At 41.2% G+C, this 17904-nt stretch overlaps 1 protein-coding gene across 3 annotated transcripts in view; it reads left to right on the plus strand.

Annotated features, from left to right (window-relative positions):
• NAXD (NAD(P)HX dehydratase) overlaps positions 1-17904 on the plus strand; it is a 74117-nt gene that overhangs the window by 31122 nt on the left and 25091 nt on the right. For 2 of the 3 annotated variants that reach the window (XM_083168678.1, XM_083168677.1), the window contains exons 2-3: positions 6992-7142; positions 16706-16751. In XM_083168678.1, coding sequence (XP_083024804.1) covers positions 6992-7142; positions 16706-16751 — 197 coding nt within the window. Of the gene's footprint in view, positions 1-418; positions 1390-2989; positions 3356-6991; positions 7143-16705; positions 16752-17904 lie in introns of those variants that run through there. The other variant, XM_083168676.1, reaches the window with a different exon arrangement.

Consider the following 17904-nt stretch of genomic DNA (forward strand, 5'->3'; position numbering starts at 1 on the left):
CGACAACTTTGGAATCCCCAAAAATAAGTGTTACACAGGGGATCATATAGAGTGCGGAAAATCCCTAATCCAATTCCCCCATCCCCACTTTCTAGCTAATTCATGTAGGTGTCGTTAATTTTGTTTTATTTTTGCAGCATTGGACCCTCGCGGGCTCGCTACGCTCGCACGCTTCGGGCACGGTGGCTCGCTTCGCTCGCCACAGATTTATATTCCCCCTCCAGGTATACGTGGACCCAGGGCATGATGGGAAAATTACCTAAACTGCATGGGATCTAGACACTACCTACAGTATATACGGCACTGGGAGTGACCGGGGCACGCTTTGTTATTGCGTAAACGCAGCACAGGCGCAGATTGCGCCACGACGTCACGCACTCGTGATTTTGTTGTTGTTTACCCAGTTACATTGTTTTGACTCCTGGAAACTTTATTGACAAGTGACAGCGCTAGCAGCATGGGATGGCATGCTAGCCGTGTAGTGTGAGGCGACTGCTGCTGCTGCTACTAGTGCGGTCACGGTGCTGCATAGTGCCTGCTGCTGTGTGACCGTTGCAATGTGTGTGTGCGCCGTGCTGCTGACGCGCTGTGTGCGCCGGCTATGTGTCCGCTGCTCGGAGCCGGGATACTGCTGCAGCTGCCTCCAGTGAATGAGTGACAGCATCACCCGCAGCATCCGGGCTCTGTCCGCACACCCCCGCGATCAGCGCGCTGCCACCCTGCCTTCTCGGTCCCGTGGCCGTGCCCGGTGCGGCGGGATGTCGGTGTGCATGCGGCGGCTGATCACCAACACCCGGGGCTTCCTGTGGTCGGACATGGAGACCCGGGCCCTGCTGAACATCTGGGGGGAGGCAGACGTGCAGTCCGCCCTGGACGGTAATTTCCGGAACAGCCATGTGTACCGGGACGTAGCCGGTCGCCTGAGCGAGCTGGGTTTCGAGCGCACCCCAGAGCAGTGCCGCATCCGCATCAAGGGCCTGAAGCGCCAGTACTACCAGGCCCGGGAGGGCTTCAAGAAGAACGGCCACGCTCGCAAGATCTGCCGCTACTATGACGAGATGGATCGGATCCTCAACAGCCGGCCCGCCCCGGCCTCCAGTGTGGAACATCCCTTCGGCCACCTGCCCGAGCCCCCCGGGATCCTGCTCCTCCGCCCGGAGCCGCCTAGCCGGGAGGAGCTGCATGCGGAGCAGCGGGTGCTGGTGCAGGAGGAGGAGGACGAGGAGTTAGAGGACGAGGAGGAGCCACCGGGCTCAGGGGGAGGGGGCCCTGAGTCCTCCCAGGATAACTTCACTGAGGACTCCGGGGAAGGGTCGTCCTGCTACACCGAGCACCCCATAAAGGTAGAGGATGGGCCCAGCTTCGCCATACCGCTGCCACCTAACGATGGTGAGTACTTCTCGCTGGGCACACTCTCAGTACTACAGCTAATCCCCCCATACTGTGCCAGGGATGGAGCATTTTTAGCATAGTACCCAGTAGTCTTGAAAAATTGAAAGGGAACTGAACAATCTGAGGCCCCATTTATTATGGGATCACATATACAATGCGGTTTGGGCAGGGTCTACCACCCAGGATCGCCATGCATTTTGCAATCCTAATATGCAAATTTAAGTGGGGGCAGGGAAAGGAGCTCCCAAAGGAGTCCATAACTGCGCACTGGCAGCTAGGGGGCACCGGCAGTACGTTAAGTAGCCCATAGGCTACAATGGGTTACTGCTATCTCAGAATGGTGGGTGGGAGCTGATGCGATTTTGCCCCAGATTGGGCAGCATTGCATCCCCCATAGACACTTGTAGAATGTGGCTCCCGGCAAGGCAGGTATAGGAGATTCTTGCTGCTGTCCCTCCTAGATACATTCGGGAGATACTTAATATTTGTGGACAACCCTGGACAATGTTTGTTTTCAGGGAATTAGGCATAAATGGGCCCCTATATCTGAAACTGCCAAACAAACAAATGATAACATATAGGAAAAATTTTACAAGTGATATTCTTTTACCTCTATTTATGAATGATAAATGGTGCTCCAGCCAATCAGCTCGTGTCATGTGTCTGAAAAATTAGTCAAGAGTAGGGATAGACAGCACACAGTGATGGTTCTAACAATGTTTTTGTTCTGATCGTAGTGTTTTTACCATTCGATGGCAGCTTTCCGATGTTTGCTGCCATAAAATGGTAAACATTGGATGATGTTGTGATGGTCCCCATCCCCTGTTCCATCCCCAGCCAACCACGCTGCAGGTGTTTGAGTATGAGCCCCCCAAAAATTGAAATTTTCTATCAAATTCTTTTGATGTGATGGTCCGTTACTCTTGCATCGAAAAGATTTCATGGCGGATGCCCAGCCACCATTTGATAGTGGGCTTCCAATGCCTATCCCTAGCTGGGAGCACTAATAATTTCATAACCAGTGGTAACAATATTAAATCTGACCCTATTTTGTATTCTTGGAATACCTACTTAGAAGAAGAAGAAATAATAATAATAAGTAGTAATAATAGCTCTTTCTCCAATAGGACTTAAGGTCTTAACAGAATAAATTTAATACAGTCCAGGAACAATGAAGTACGGAAAAGCTTGTCATAAATGATACTTAAGGGAATTCCGGAGATGTTTGAGTAAACAAGAAAGTCTTGAGTCTGTTTTTAAAGTATTCTAGAGTGGGGGCCTCTCAAACTTTGCGGGGAAGTGAGTTCTATACAGTCCGAGCTGCATGGCTAAAAGCTTGATCCCCAGATAATTTATGGGAGATTATGGGTACTGCTTAAAGTCCTTCATCTACTGATCAATGTTGATCAGTTTCTGTAACAGGATATTGATCACAAGTTTATGACTTCATTTTATGTGGTTTAATAATCCATATAAAATCCATAATCTAAAAAAGTTTTCATACAATTTTTTTGTCTCTTTTTTTTTTTTTTTTTAGTAAATACATTCAAACTGTAAATGTACAAATAACCAGCATCTAACTTGCTTTCCGTCTCAGGTTATAAACCTATTCATGCAAAGGCAAGCTCATCTCAGGTACCTCTGCTCAAAAAGTCTAAGAAGCGACACTCAAGTTTGACTTTGGATAGAATGATGGATCGCTTCTTGCAGCAGAGCGCAGATGCTGAAGACAAGTTTTACAGATATGAAGAACAGCGGTTACACATTGAGGATAAACGTCGAGAGGCTGAACATAGCCGTGAGATACAGATGTTGCAAATGCTGGGACAAATGCTTAATAACATATCCTCCACTTCTCAGATGGCTGTGCCGGGCCGTGTGAGCAGCCCCATCAGAGGAAACGTCAGAACGTATGCAGATACATTGCACTTTAATACGGCTACATCATTTTCTCCTCCAATAGGTATAACCGATCAAAGTCCCAGCAGTTAGACACCTGTATAAAATAAAAACCTTTACCTGCATTTTGTTCTCGCTAATCGTGTAGCTTTAGTGCATTGGATAAGTCCTAACTTTTTATATTATTATTTTATGTAAGGTTTTTCCGGTCAGTAACCAGACAGTGTTCATCTTTCTAAGATTTAAGTTGGGATTGGGTTTTATTTAGATTTTATCGGTGTAAATGTAGCAATAACTGGCAAAAGCAGGATTTTTGTATAATAAATATGAATATAGTGTACAGAAAGTATGTTACAATACATTACACACATGCTTAGTAATATCACACCCAGCCTCACTGCTCTGTCAGGTATTCTGGGTACTCAGACCCCCCCCCCCTCCCATGTGCGCTGCTGCCCAATAATAGTAGCATTGCAATTCAGTTATTAGATAAAGCATATTAAATTAATATTTTAATTTATTTTTACAGAGTACGCTCCCATCCGTGTGTTTTCTTTTTTTTTGCCCTGTCAAAGGGTAGAGACCATATTTATGGAAGTTACATGCCAACGGAAGACTGGAATTGTAAAACTTTTGTCCTTTTTAGATGTTGTTCTTGTCATGTTACGCATATGGTTCATTGTGTGGGACAGGGTTAAATCTCCCCTAACGGACCATATTATATGTTTAAATAAGCTAACAAATATTGTTGTTGAAAAGTAGAACCTATAGATACTAGTGGCCCAGTACAAAGTATTATTAGAGCCACCAAGAGACATTTTGGGACCCTGTAAACAACATGCTGGCCTCCCATCTTCACAAAGTGTTGTGGCTGCACACTAGGTAGGGAGTAAGGATTGTCTAATTCCAAAGGATAAAAATGTTATATAGAGGGAAAAAAAGAAAATGCTTTTTAGGTCTTCAGAAAATCTCCATGTATATAAATACTGAATTTGTAATGACATAACAATCAGCAGACTATAAAATATGGAAATATCATACCAGGCAACTTCAAAATTTCAATAAACTATTCAAATTGATTTTATTTTTAAAACCAAATGTGTGTAGGTGATTTTCTTTCAAAAGAGGATAGGAAAAATGAGAGAGAAAATGCCAGATCTACATTTGATCACAGATTTAGAAGAATGTTTTATTTAACAAGTTCACTAAACTATAAACATTCTATATCATCCGAGTCAGTCATATACCATATTTTGAAGGGCACAATAGCTCTTTTCTCTACTAATTTTTTATTTAACTAAGCGTGGAGTGGCTGAGCCTCTATTGGGTACATTCCACGCCGTCGTCGGGGGGGGGGGGGGGGGTGTCTTTGCATGGCAAGGATGGCTTTTTTTTTTTTGGCGAGCCATCCGACCCCTCTTCACCGTATTCAGTGTTCCATCAAAATGCCCTTAAATGGCTAGATTAGCCGCAAATGCTGTGATTTTGTGGGGAGCCACACTGTTTTAATGGCCATACTTGCTGTTTCCACCTCGCCTCAGGGAACAGGCGAGGTGGAAACAGCGAGTGAAGGGGAGGCCGTTGAATACTTTGACGGTGAGCTATCGGCACTGCTCACCATCAGGGGATCACCACCTGCATTGAATATATACCCCTATGCTTTTCTCAGTCTGGAGGAAACTGAAAGACCGTTTTGTCTTGTGATGATGTTGTCATGTGACTAATAACTCTTCCTGGTCCCTTTATCAAAGTAGCAGAAAGACAACTATGAAGAGAAGAGTCCTGAAGTGCAGCGCAGCCACCGCCCTAGCTAGTGCTCCATAATAATAACTTAAGATATGGATTATTATTGGGCAATACAGAGTCAGCAAAGAGAAGGTGGCCATCTTCCTGGGTTCTGCCCTATATAATTTCTTATAGGGAAAAGACCAGTCAGGTAGTTGTGACAAAATTTTACTGGTAGGACATGTTAGTGGTTTTCAGTGGCACTAATCATTAAAAGACAGAAAAACTTTGTATACTTGGGCATCAGCATTAACAGACACAGGAAAGCATGGACCATATAGTGAAATAGACCACCTGAAAGAACAAAGATTAGTGGACTTCAAAATGATGTGCAGAGGCTTTTTTGGTTGTGGGATCTTTGTAGTTGAACAGCAGGAGCACTTGTATTACTGCAGTAACGGAGTAATCTATTTACTTCTAGAGATGCTTTGTCATATTGGTTATTCTACTAATGAGCAGAGGCCTGAATCAGTTATTCATGTACTGTATATAACCAACTCATTCATCAGTTAGTGTACGTTTGTTATTAGAAATTAACCTTATGGGGCCGGACCTGGCACAGGAGTGGCACATCAAGAATTATGGCGGAGATGATGTATGGGGAAGCTTCCCAATGCCTTTCATGCACATCTTCTGTGGTGATGGGTAAGATGCATTTTGTAGCCTTCCCATATCTTGCCTGCACTGAATCCTGTCTTGTGCCCCGATTGAGTGAGCAGAGTAGCAACTGAATTCTGGTGTAAATAGTCTTGTGGAGTGTTTTTCCTAGTACCTTTCAAGATGATCTTCCCTAGTCAGAATGAACCCGGCTCTTCACTACTTTAATGATCCACTTTACATTTTCCAATCATTAAGTGATATCAGGGAAAGTAAAATATTGCCTCTGGAGGTGATTTGAAAATCTAAATATATTGTGGCAAAAATAAGTTGTGGTCATACAAATATAGGCAAGGTTTCCTGTTGGCCCTGACACTTACCCCATAGACACTTATTACAACTGTAGGCATTTAGGGAACAGGCAATGGCTTGCATGAAGGAAATTTGAATTTGTTCAAATTAATATACCCATTACAATTACTAGTGCTGTCAAGTGCTTACACATGCTATTAAATGCTCATATTGTATGAATTCTAGTATTCCTGTACCTGTTGTTAAGTCTAGCACAGCAGGATATGCAGGAGCCTAGTCTAGCACAGCAGGATAGGCAGGAGCCCTAGTCTAGCACAGCAGGATAGGCAGGAGCCCTAGTCTAGCACAGCAGGATAGGCAGGAGCCTAGCCACTGTCCTGTGTCAGTAGCCGGCACATTGGTTGCTGTACTGTGGTGGGGAAAGTAGCTGGTAATCATGGTATACTGTTCAGATCTCCTAACACTATATACCTATTTCATAGTGGTACTTTGCTATTGTATATTTCCTTTATATTCTATCTGCCAAAATCCTGGAATATGCTTGTGCAGGCTTTATTCTAAAGACCGGAGGTTACGAAATGCGGTCCACAAGGCAACCCAGCAGTACAGGTTTTAAGTATATCCATGCTTGGCCACAGGTGGCTTAATACCTCAGTCAATTTGATTCAACCATCTGTGTGCTAAGCCATGGATATACTTAAAACCTGCACCTTTGGGGTGCCTCGAGGAACATATTTGGGAACCTCTGGTATACACAATATATATAGTATATAAAAAAAAGCAGTATCTGCATGGTATTTAGATTGCGCTGGCGTGTCTTAACTCTTACAGTTGCAAATGCAATAATACAGGTATAAAACTTGTCAAAAAGCACAGCAACAAACACAATTAGCTCTTAAGTATGCACCATTAGGTAAAAGTGCTTTTGGTGATGGCACAAACCAGTTCAGTCTGCATATGATTGGAAATGCCTTTTGAAAAATATTAATATAACTTTCTTATTTAGTTTTAGAGAGGTCCTTCTCCCTGCGTCCAACACGCCCATCAAAGGATATGGAGAATATCTTCCAGCTGGTGAGGAATGTCATTCCCCCGCTTACTTCTAAAAAGCACAAAGGACAGGATGGAAAGATTGGCATTGTTGGTGGCTGCCAAGAGTAAGTACATCCCTATCAGTGACACTGGCAAAATGGCATATGAACATGTATTATAATTTACATTACTGCCCCTTTTATACTGAGGCAAAACCCTTTTGTTTGCCTCCTAAACCGGATCAGCATAAAAGGGTTACAGGGAAAAAAACACGGGTCTGTTTCCACCACGAATCCTACTCTGGTCCTGACCAAGGTGTTCCACGTGGAGGACCAGGGTGGTGGGGCAGTGTAAATGGGTTTGTTGGGTCATTCAACCTGGCTCCCATTTACACCAATGGGGGAGTCCAACCTCCCACCCCAGCGTCCTGCGGTCAGTATGGCGGTTGGGTGGGGGCACACACAGCCTCCGTTGCTGTCTGATGTACTGTGCAGACAGCAGCAGAGCCAGAGAGGAGGCGAATGGATGTCTGTGCTAGGGGTGCACAGAGGCTGGGGGCAGCCCAGCAGCTTACCTTGGTGCTGGGCTTGCCCTCAGTGTGGCAATCACCGGTCTCGTCGCTTGGAGATGCGCCGCACCTGCACTGCAGAGTGCTGTATCGCAAAAGTATTTGTTTTACACCTTGAAAACGGGGACCCAGTTCCCCGAAACGTCGGGATCACATTAAAGTTTTTTTGAAAAGTCCTGGGAGTGCCGCTGCTTGCATTTGCACCGTATAGTATCCAGTTACTCTGGAGGGCACCCAGGCTGAAGTTTCCCCATTCCAGGGAGTGCCGGGCTGAAAACCCACTGTGTATATATGGATATATATATATATATATATATATATATATATATATATATATGGGAGAAAAAGACCGTCGTTATGCGCTACCTGTAGCAGCTACTCTATAAGACCTCCCTGTTAGTGAAGGTCAAAGGATGGAGATGTGTAGGTGTGTTGGATATAGAGAGCGCTATATAAGAACCTCCACCTTTCTGTGACATTCAATAGTGGATACCAAATTTGCGATTTGCAAACAAATTTTATTTAAAAAGTATAATATAGTCAATATCGGACAGTTTGTACATAAAAATAGTAAAATTATAATTCATATATTTCCAAATGAGTCGAGACCCAACGCGTTTCGCCGACGAACGGCTTCCTCAGGGGTAGTAGACTCTATAAGAATATGGAAAGCCCTTTAAATATTTTTGATTTTAAGGTACAATATTTAGTGGTATGCTGAGTTTTATTTACATACCGGAATTCTGAGCTTTATGTAAGATCTCAGGTTGAATTATTTTAAAACTTCTTATGACGCTTGGACGACGTCTAAAAATTTAAAACATATACAAACATAAAAAGTCTGGTGGAGGGGGGACATGTGTATGGGATAGGTTACGGTGGGCAGGAGGTACCCTGTTAAACTTCCTGTTGAGTACATACCCTGTGGTGTTTACAGGTCTGTCATACAGAGATCTGTCCAGTATTTATACGTATAGCACTGTTCAAGGGTTTTGAAGAGCACCTAAATAATACATTTTACATTTTAGATAAACACATATTCTAGGTATTTATTTATAGTTTCTAAACGGTTACCCACCGGACAAGGATGGGATACACCGTATTGAGTTTACTGAAGAGTACGTACCCTTTGATGCTGATAAGCCTGTCCAACAATTTTCTGTCGGATCCTTATATGAGTTGCACTGTCCAAATTTTTGGCGGACACCTAAGTAATAAATTTTCATTTTAAAAAATTGCGTGTTTTGTCCTATTATTTTTATAATTATAAATCAGGACACTGTTGGAAGTATTTAGAGGGTTTCCCTGTGTATTCCTCTAATTTTATCTATTCTGGGGATCGTTTGAATTTGGAATTATGTGTAAAGGATTCTTTCCATTCCCCTAGTGGTGGGGCAGTCATATGGCACCTATATCAAAGGGCTAAGTACATACATTCTGCAGCATGACATATTTACTGATTTTTTGCTATATTTCATTATGTTCATTTGTTCTTGCTACAAAGCGTTCCCTTTATAGTGCTACCATAATGATACATTTAAATGAGTTATACTTTGACATAAGTTATGCTCTAATACAGAACTCCCATCTGCTGTAGTTATAGTGATACAAGTTATAATTGGACATTTTACAGTTGTCTAAAGGTATGGAAAACTATTCAGATGGAGCTTACAGTGATCCTCTATCATTTCATAAAGTGCCAGATAAATGCAAGGACTTACCAGTGGTGTGTGAATCGCTACCTCCCAGTGTCTGCTTTCAGACTTCTATTGGTCTGAGCTCCATATGAAGCTAGAGATGCCTGACATCACTTCCGGTTCTAATTACGAGTGTTTCCCTTGATATGACCCCTTTATGGTGGTAACTACTTGTTTTGGGAGGGATCTCTATCTGTATGGGGCTTTGCTGAGTGGAGGATTGAGTGTCCCCTGTGTATAAAATCATTTTTAGAGAAGCGGTGCCGTCAGAACGCCGTTTGCGTTCCACGTGCGTTCCACTTCGTCTTTAGCCTGTCTGGGCTTCCTTCCTGTTAGCAGTGACGTGGTTTCCCTTTCCAAGGTGTGAGCTGTATTGGACGCCTGTTTGCGTTCCAAGTGCGTTTCATTTATTGGTGACGCTTGCTTCCTGATTCTGCTAACGTCCCTTCCTGATTCTGCTAACGTCCCTTAGTGATTGTTTGCGTTCCAATTGCGCTCCATTATTAATACTATGGGGTTCCTTATTCTTACGGGGCTGTTCTTTTTATATATGCCTCCTCAGGACTGACAGTTTCTTTTTCACTGGAAGTTTAGCGTGGGATATTTTACACTAATAAAACCTTGCTATTACTCTAACGAAGAGTGATAGACATATGTTTACAGTGTTTTAAGTTCTTTGTTACTCCTCTGAATAGTTTACCATTTACATATTGTGCACTGTTTACAGTAATTTCATATTCGTTACATCAATTTCTTAAATCTGCAGTGTTTAGATGACATTATTATTTCTCCTTTTTGATGAGGAGATACAATACAGTTTGCAAGATACAGTATTTTCATATTCATTATGTAAATTTCTTGAATCTGCAGTGTTTAGATGACATTATTATTTCTCCTTATTGGTGTGGAGATACAATACAGTTTGCAAGATACAGATAAAACCATCATAGAAAGATCTGTTACCATAGTCCCTTCATGCTGTTTGAATGGATCCATAGTTGTTAGGTAGCGTTTTTCTGAATTCTATAGTTATTAACATACATTTTTGGTTATTTTTGTGTATCAAAATGGTGCTCACTAAACAATGAGGTACACCGTGAGCAGTCTGGGTTCCTTTAATAGTTGGGGGATGTGTCTTCATACTTTGTGCCATATTGTGACTTCCTTTAACATGTGCCTTAATTCTATGTTTCGTGCAGTGATGTATTTATACGTCGTGAGTGATTAGATTAGTGAATATGCTTGTATGCACTGAATATGCATAAGCATATTTTTACAATTGTTGGTGACTTCCTCCAGTGGGTGACTTGGTGACTTGAGCATAAAGGCTTCAATTTTAGTGACTTCCTCCAGTGGGTGACTTGGTAGCTTGAGCATAATGCTTCGTGCTGTGTTTAGGTGCTCATTATCTTTGAAGTGAAAGACATCTTTAAGTATATTTTACCAGAGGTGGTTTTGTGACTTTTATAAAGAGAGTGAGTTTTTGTGAGTGATTTTTCATAATGTTTCCCTATAGTTTGTCCTTTGTGTTTATGTCTGAAATGAGTGGGGGGTTAGTTCATATATTAGTGTGATCTATTAGGATTCGTTTACTTCGGTTTGTCTTAGTGAGATGTTTCATTAGGTCGTGATTTTCTGGGGTAGATCAAGCTTGGTTGGTTTGGGGAATTCCGGTTTTAATATCCCATTTTTTGGTGGGGTTTACATTCTTTGCTGATGGATCGTCGTATGGTGCCTTATAGATGACTCATTTCGTCCCTAGGAAGGAGACGATATCTAAATTTTCGTTAAGTCCTATTGGTTGTAGAGCATTCAGGGTATAAATCCAGAAGGTTTCTTTTTTGGATAAGTCTTCATCTCTGTTTCCTCCTCTTGGGTTAATGGTTATGTGTTCTAATATGGTAAAGGTGAAATTGTTTTTGTTGATTGTGGATTCATGTTTTTCATTGAAGTGCCGTGGGAGGCTATGCGAGGTTAATTTGTGTTTGATGTTTCTGATGTGTTCTTGTATCCTTAGTTTGATCTGTCTCTTTGTTTTTCCGATGTATATCATTCCACAGCTGCATGTGATTCTGTAGATTACGTAGGTGGATTTGCATGTGCACGCAACATTTAGTGAATATGATTTTTGTTGTATTTTAGTTTTGAATGTTTCCTTTTCCATATGTTTGCAACAGATGCAGTGTCCGCAGGGTGTGCATCTGATGTTACTTCCAAGAAAGGTCGTTTGTTTGGGAGGATGTTCTTGTTTCGTTTCTATGGTACTTGGAGCTATCATGCTTTTGAGGTTTTTTGCTCTTCTGAATACCAGATTCGGTTTGGATGGAAGGGTTGGACCCAGAATGTTGTCCTTCTTTAGAATGTCCCAGTGCTTGTTGAGTACTCTTCTGATGAGGTGGTTCTCTTTGTTAAATTGTGTAATGAACGGTCTTTGATGGTATTTTCGGGTCTCTGTAGTGGTTTCGGGTTTCGCTGACAGAAGTTCTTCTCTCGATCTGTGTTTCGCTTTTTGTTTAGCCTCTTCGATTTTCCCCGGATCATATCCTCTTTCAAGAAAACGGCCTGCCAGCATTTCTGCTTGTGTTAAGAAGTCTTCCATGTTCGTACAGTTCCTTCTTAGCCTTGTGAACTGGGCATAGGGGACATCATCTTTCCATCTCTTGATTGATGCAAACAGCTTCATCCCTTACAATAGCTGTCACCTTGCGAGATGGAAAGATGATGTCCCCTATGCCCAGTTCACAAGGCTAAGAAGGAACTGTACGAACATGGAAGACTTCTTAACACAAGCAGAAATGCTGGCAGGCCGTTTTCTTGAAAGAGGATATGATCCGGGGAAAATCGAAGAGGCTAAACAAAAAGCGAAACACAGATCGAGAGAAGAACTTCTGTCAGCGAAACCCGAAACCACTACAGAGACCCGAAAATACCATCAAAGACCGTTCATTACACAATTTAACAAAGAGAACCACCTCATCAGAAGAGTACTCAACAAGCACTGGGACATTCTAAAGAAGGACAACATTCTGGGTCCAACCCTTCCATCCAAACCGAATCTGGTATTCAGAAGAGCAAAAAACCTCAAAAGCATGATAGCTCCAAGTACCATAGAAACGAAACAAGAACATCCTCCCAAACAAACGACCTTTCTTGGAAGTAACAGAAGATGCACACCCTGCGGACACTGCATCTGTTGCAAACATATGGAAAAGGAAACATTCAAAACTAAAATACAACAAAAATCATATTCACTAAATGTTGCGTGCACATGCAAATCCACCTACGTAATCTACAGAATCACATGCAGCTGTGGAATGATATACATCGGAAAAACAAAGAGACAGATCAAACTAAGGATACAAGAACACATCAGAAACATCAAACACAAATTAACCTCGCATAGCCTCCCACGGCACTTCAATGAAAAACATGAATCCACAATCAACAAAAACAATTTCACCTTTACCATATTAGAACACATAACCATTAACCCAAGAGGAGGAAACAGAGATGAAGACTTATCCAAAAAAGAAACCTTCTGGATTTATACCCTGAATGCTCTACAACCAATAGGACTTAACGAAAATTTAGATATCGTCTCCTTCCTAGGGACGAAATGAGTCATCTATAAGGCACCATACGACGATCCATCAGCAAAGAATGTAAACCCCACCAAAAAATGGGATATTAAAACCGGAATTCCCCAAACCAACCAAGCTTGATCTACCCCAGAAAATCACGACCTAATGAAACATCTCACTAAGACAAACCGAAGTAAACGAATCCTAATAGATCACACTAATATATGAACTAACCCCCCACTCATTTCAGACATAAACACAAAGGACGAACTATAGGGAAACATTATGAAAAATCACTCACAAAAACTCACTCTCTTTATAAAAGTCACAAAACCACCTCTGGTAAAATATACTTAAAGATGTCTTTCACTTCAAAGATAATGAGCACCTAAACACAGCACGAAGCATTATGCTCAAGCTACCAAGTCACCCACTGGAGGAAGTCACTAAAATTGAAGCCTTTATGCTCAAGTCACCAAGTCACCCACTGGAGGAAGTCACCAACAATTGTAAAAATATGCTTATGCATATTCAGTGCATACAAGCATATTCACTAATCTAATCACTCACGACGTATAAATACATCACTGCACGAAACATAGAATTAAGGCACATGTTAAAGGAAGTCACAATATGGCACAAAGTATGAAGACACATCCCCCAACTATTAAAGGAACCCAGACTGCTCACGGTGTACCTCATTGTTTAGTGAGCACCATTTTGATACACAAAAATAACCAAAAATGTATGTTAATAACTATAGAATTCAGAAAAACGCTACCTAACAACTATGGATCCATTCAAACAGCATGAAGGGACTATGGTAACAGATCTTTCTATGATGGTTTTATCTGTATCTTGCAAACTGTATTGTATCTCCACACCAATAAGGAGAAATAATAATGTCATCTAAACACTGCAGATTCAAGAAATTTACATAATGAATATGAAAATACTGTATCTTGCAAACTGTATTGTATCTCCTCATCAAAAAGGAGAAATAATAATGTCATCTAAACACTGCAGATTTAAGAAATTGATGTAACGAATATGAAATTACTGTAAACAGTGCACAATATGTAAATGGTAAACTATTCAGAGGAGTAACAAAGAACTTAAAACACTGTAAACATATGTCTATCACTCTTCGTTAGAGTAATAGCAAGGTTTTATTAGTGTAAAATATCCCACGCTAAACTTCCAGTGAAAAAGAAACTGTCAGTCCTGAGGAGGCATATATAAAAAGAACAGCCCCGTAAGAATAAGGAACCCCATAGTATTAATAATGGAGCGCAATTGGAACGCAAACAATCACTAAGGGACGTTAGCAGAATCAGGAAGGGACGTTAGCAGAATCAGGAAGCAAGCGTCACCAATAAATGAAACGCACTTGGAACGCAAACAGGCGTCCAATACAGCTCACACCTTGGAAAGGGAAACCACGTCACTGCTAACAGAAAGGAAGCCCAGACAGGCTAAAGACGAAGTGGAACGCACGTGGAACGCAAACGGCGTTCTGACGGCACCGCTTCTCTAAAAATGATTTTATACACAGGGGACACTCAATCCTCCACTCAGCAAAGCCCCATACAGATAGAGATCCCTCCCAAAACAAGTAGTTACCACCATAAAGGGGTCATATCAAGGGAAACACTCGTAATTAGAACCGGAAGTGATGTCAGGCATCTCTAGCTTCATATGGAGCTCAGACCAATAGAAGTCTGAAAGCAGACACTAGGAGGTAGCGATTCACACACCACTGGTAAGTCCTTGCATTTATCTGGCACTTTATGAAATGATAGAGGATCACTGTAAGCTCCATCTGAATAGTTTTCCATACCTTTAGACAACTGTAAAATGTCCAATTATAACTTGTATCACTATAACTACAGCAGATGGGAGTTCTGTATTAGAGCATAACTTATGTCAAAGTATAACTCATTTAAATGTATCATTATGGTAGCACTATAAAGGGAACGCTTTGTAGCAAGAACAAATGAACATAATGAAATATAGCAAAAAATCAGTAAATATGTCATGCTGCAGAATGTATGTACTTAGCCCTTTGATATAGGTGCCATATGACTGCCCCACCACTAGGGGAATGGAAAGAATCCTTTACACATAATTCCAAATTCAAACGATCCCCAGAATAGATAAAATTAGAGGAATACACAGGGAAACCCTCTAAATACTTCCAACAGTGTCCTGATTTATAATTATAAAAATAATAGGACAAAACACGCAATTTAAAAAAAAAAAAATTTATTACTTAGGTGTCTGCCAAAAATTTGGACAGTGCAACTCATATAAGGATCCGACAGAAAATTGTTGGACAGGCTTATCAGCATCAAAGGGTACGTACTCTTCAGTAAACTCAATACGGTGTATCCCATCCTTGTCCGGTGGGTAACCGTTTAGAAACTATAAATAAATACCTAGAATATGTGTTTATCTAAAATGTATTATTTAGGTGCTCTTCAAAACCCTTGAACAGTGCTATACGTATAAATACTGGACAGATCTCTGTATGACAGACCTGTAAACACCACAGGGTATGTACTCAACAGGAAGTTTAACAGGGTACCTCCTGCCCACCGTAACCTATCCCATACACATGTCCCCCCTCCACCAGACTTTTTATGTTTGTATATGTTTTAAATTTTTAGACGTCGTCCAAGCGTCATAAGAAGTTTTAAAATAATTCAACCTGAGATCTTACATAAAGCTCAGAATTCCGGTATGTAAATAAAACTCAGCATACCACTAAATATTGTACCTTAAAATCAAAAATATTTAAAGGGCTTTCCATATTCTTATAGAGTCTACTACCCCTGAGGAAGCCGTTCGTCGGCGAAACGCGTTGGGTCTCGACTCATTTGGAAATATATGAATTATAATTTTACTATTTTTATGTACAAACTGTCCGATATTGACTATATTATACTTTTTAAATAAAATTTGTTTGCAAATCGCAAATTTGGTATCCACTATTGAATGTCACAGAAAGGTGGAGGTTCTTATATAGCGCTCTCTATATCCAACACACCTACATATATATATATATATATATATATATATATATATATATATATATATATATATATATATATATATATATATATATATATATATATATATATATATATATATATATATATATATATATATATATATATATATATATATATATATATATATATATATCTCTATCAAGCACATGTCTCTTTTGTGGACCGCTGCTCCTTTTCTTCAATCTTAATTCCCCTGAGATCACCAGCAACTTTCTACAACAACAAAATAGAAGAAAGGGGTGCCCAATAGTGCAGTATTGTCAGATATATTTTAATTAAGTTAAAATCGCTATTATGTACAACATGCATACCAAAGTAATCCTCAGTGGTGAACTGATTACCACTTGATGTCAAATATATTCCACACTGGCATACACAGCAATGAGGAGACACACATCTCAGTGCACTCATGGTCTCCTGGCTCGTGCACCACCTGTATGATGGTGCGGCTTCAGCGCCCGGCACAGTTCTCTGTGTCCGTCTCTACTCGCCTCCAGATTGCGTCAGTCGGGCCACGCCCCTAAAAAAACGCGATTCACCAAACAGAATCCAGGGTTTATTTCCCTAATATCAATGCATCTACCTTTTAAATATACAGGTTGTATGATGTGTAATAATACTTTTTCTCGTCACTATCCAAATGATCACAAATTTCCATCTGTACTCATAATTCCTGTATCTTAAAGACCTTTAAAACAGCGTATGCTAATGTACCAACAAACTGACTGCTGTGAATGAAATGTTTGTAATATGATGTTCTTTTTACAGATATACTGGGGCTCCATATTTTGCAGCCATTTCGGCTCTTAAAGTGGTAAGTACATCTTGAAACTGAATGTATAATTACAATTTTATGTTAATTTTTCATTGTATTTGTGTCAAACTGTATTGGTAAGCCTCTTTTTAGGTATGTGTAATGGGTGCCGGACGGGATCCAGACAGGCATTCACCCGACGTCGGGATCCCGACGGCCGTCGGCTATTTTCCCTCGTGGAGGTCCACGACTTCCATAGAGGGAGAATAGAATAGGTGGCTCGCGTGGCCAGCGCACCATGCTGTCTGGGTCCGGCCAGTCGGGATAATGACTGTCAGGATCCCGACTGTCGGACCCCTATACCACACCCTGTGTAATAAGCAGAAGATTTTTTCTGACTATCGAGCCGTTAAAGTATTGAAACACAAACAAACAGCTGAAATTCCGTTTAAATGGAGGCAAAACTCTGTAGCCTGTCACTTACAGTACATTGTAAAAGTTATTGCACCACTGGGGCTGCAAAGAATACCAAATGTACCAGAGGGGAGCCAAATGCGGGCTAACAGACTGACATTGGGCCAGATAAAATAAGCTTTTAAAGTGATAAAATGGAGAGTGAAAAACAGCCAGCCAATCAGCTCCATGCCACTGTGGGGCAGATTTATTAAGCTCAGTGAAGTGCTAGTGTCTGGTTTTTATCACTGGCCAATCAACTCCTAACTGTGAAGTTACAGGCTTGGTTTAAAAAGACAGGTAGGAGCTGATTGGCCGATTAATAAATCTACCCCTGAGTTTAAAAAATGTCAGTGGGGACTGGAAAGGTGAGGTTATGGAGCTCTTTTTGTGAAGTAATAAAAAGGCTACAGAAACCGAAGCCGTTGTTCTAATCTCTGGTTGTTTAAACCTACACGCACCAGAGGGCATATGTAATAGGTCCAGACTTTGCTGGTAGTGTGGGATGGCAGTCGATATAGAGCAGGTTAATAAGGTAGACTTGCTCAGCATGTATAGTGTCACCTGCTGTGTAGCCTTAGAAAAGCAAACCACAGTAAACAGTGGTGTATGAGTACACCACCCTACTGACAGAAATCAGGAGGGTATACGCCATGTACATTGCACAAAACTAATGTGGACAAAGTTAGTGATGAGGGTTTAGCAGCAGTCCACATAGCTACTTCTAATAGACTGTTGCTTGTTATAGGGCAGTATTCAA

The sequence above is a fragment of the Crinia signifera genome, chromosome 2 (genome assembly GCF_055691185.1).
Source record: "Crinia signifera chromosome 2, ASM5569118v1, whole genome shotgun sequence".
NCBI lineage: Eukaryota > Metazoa > Chordata > Amphibia > Anura > Myobatrachidae > Crinia > Crinia signifera.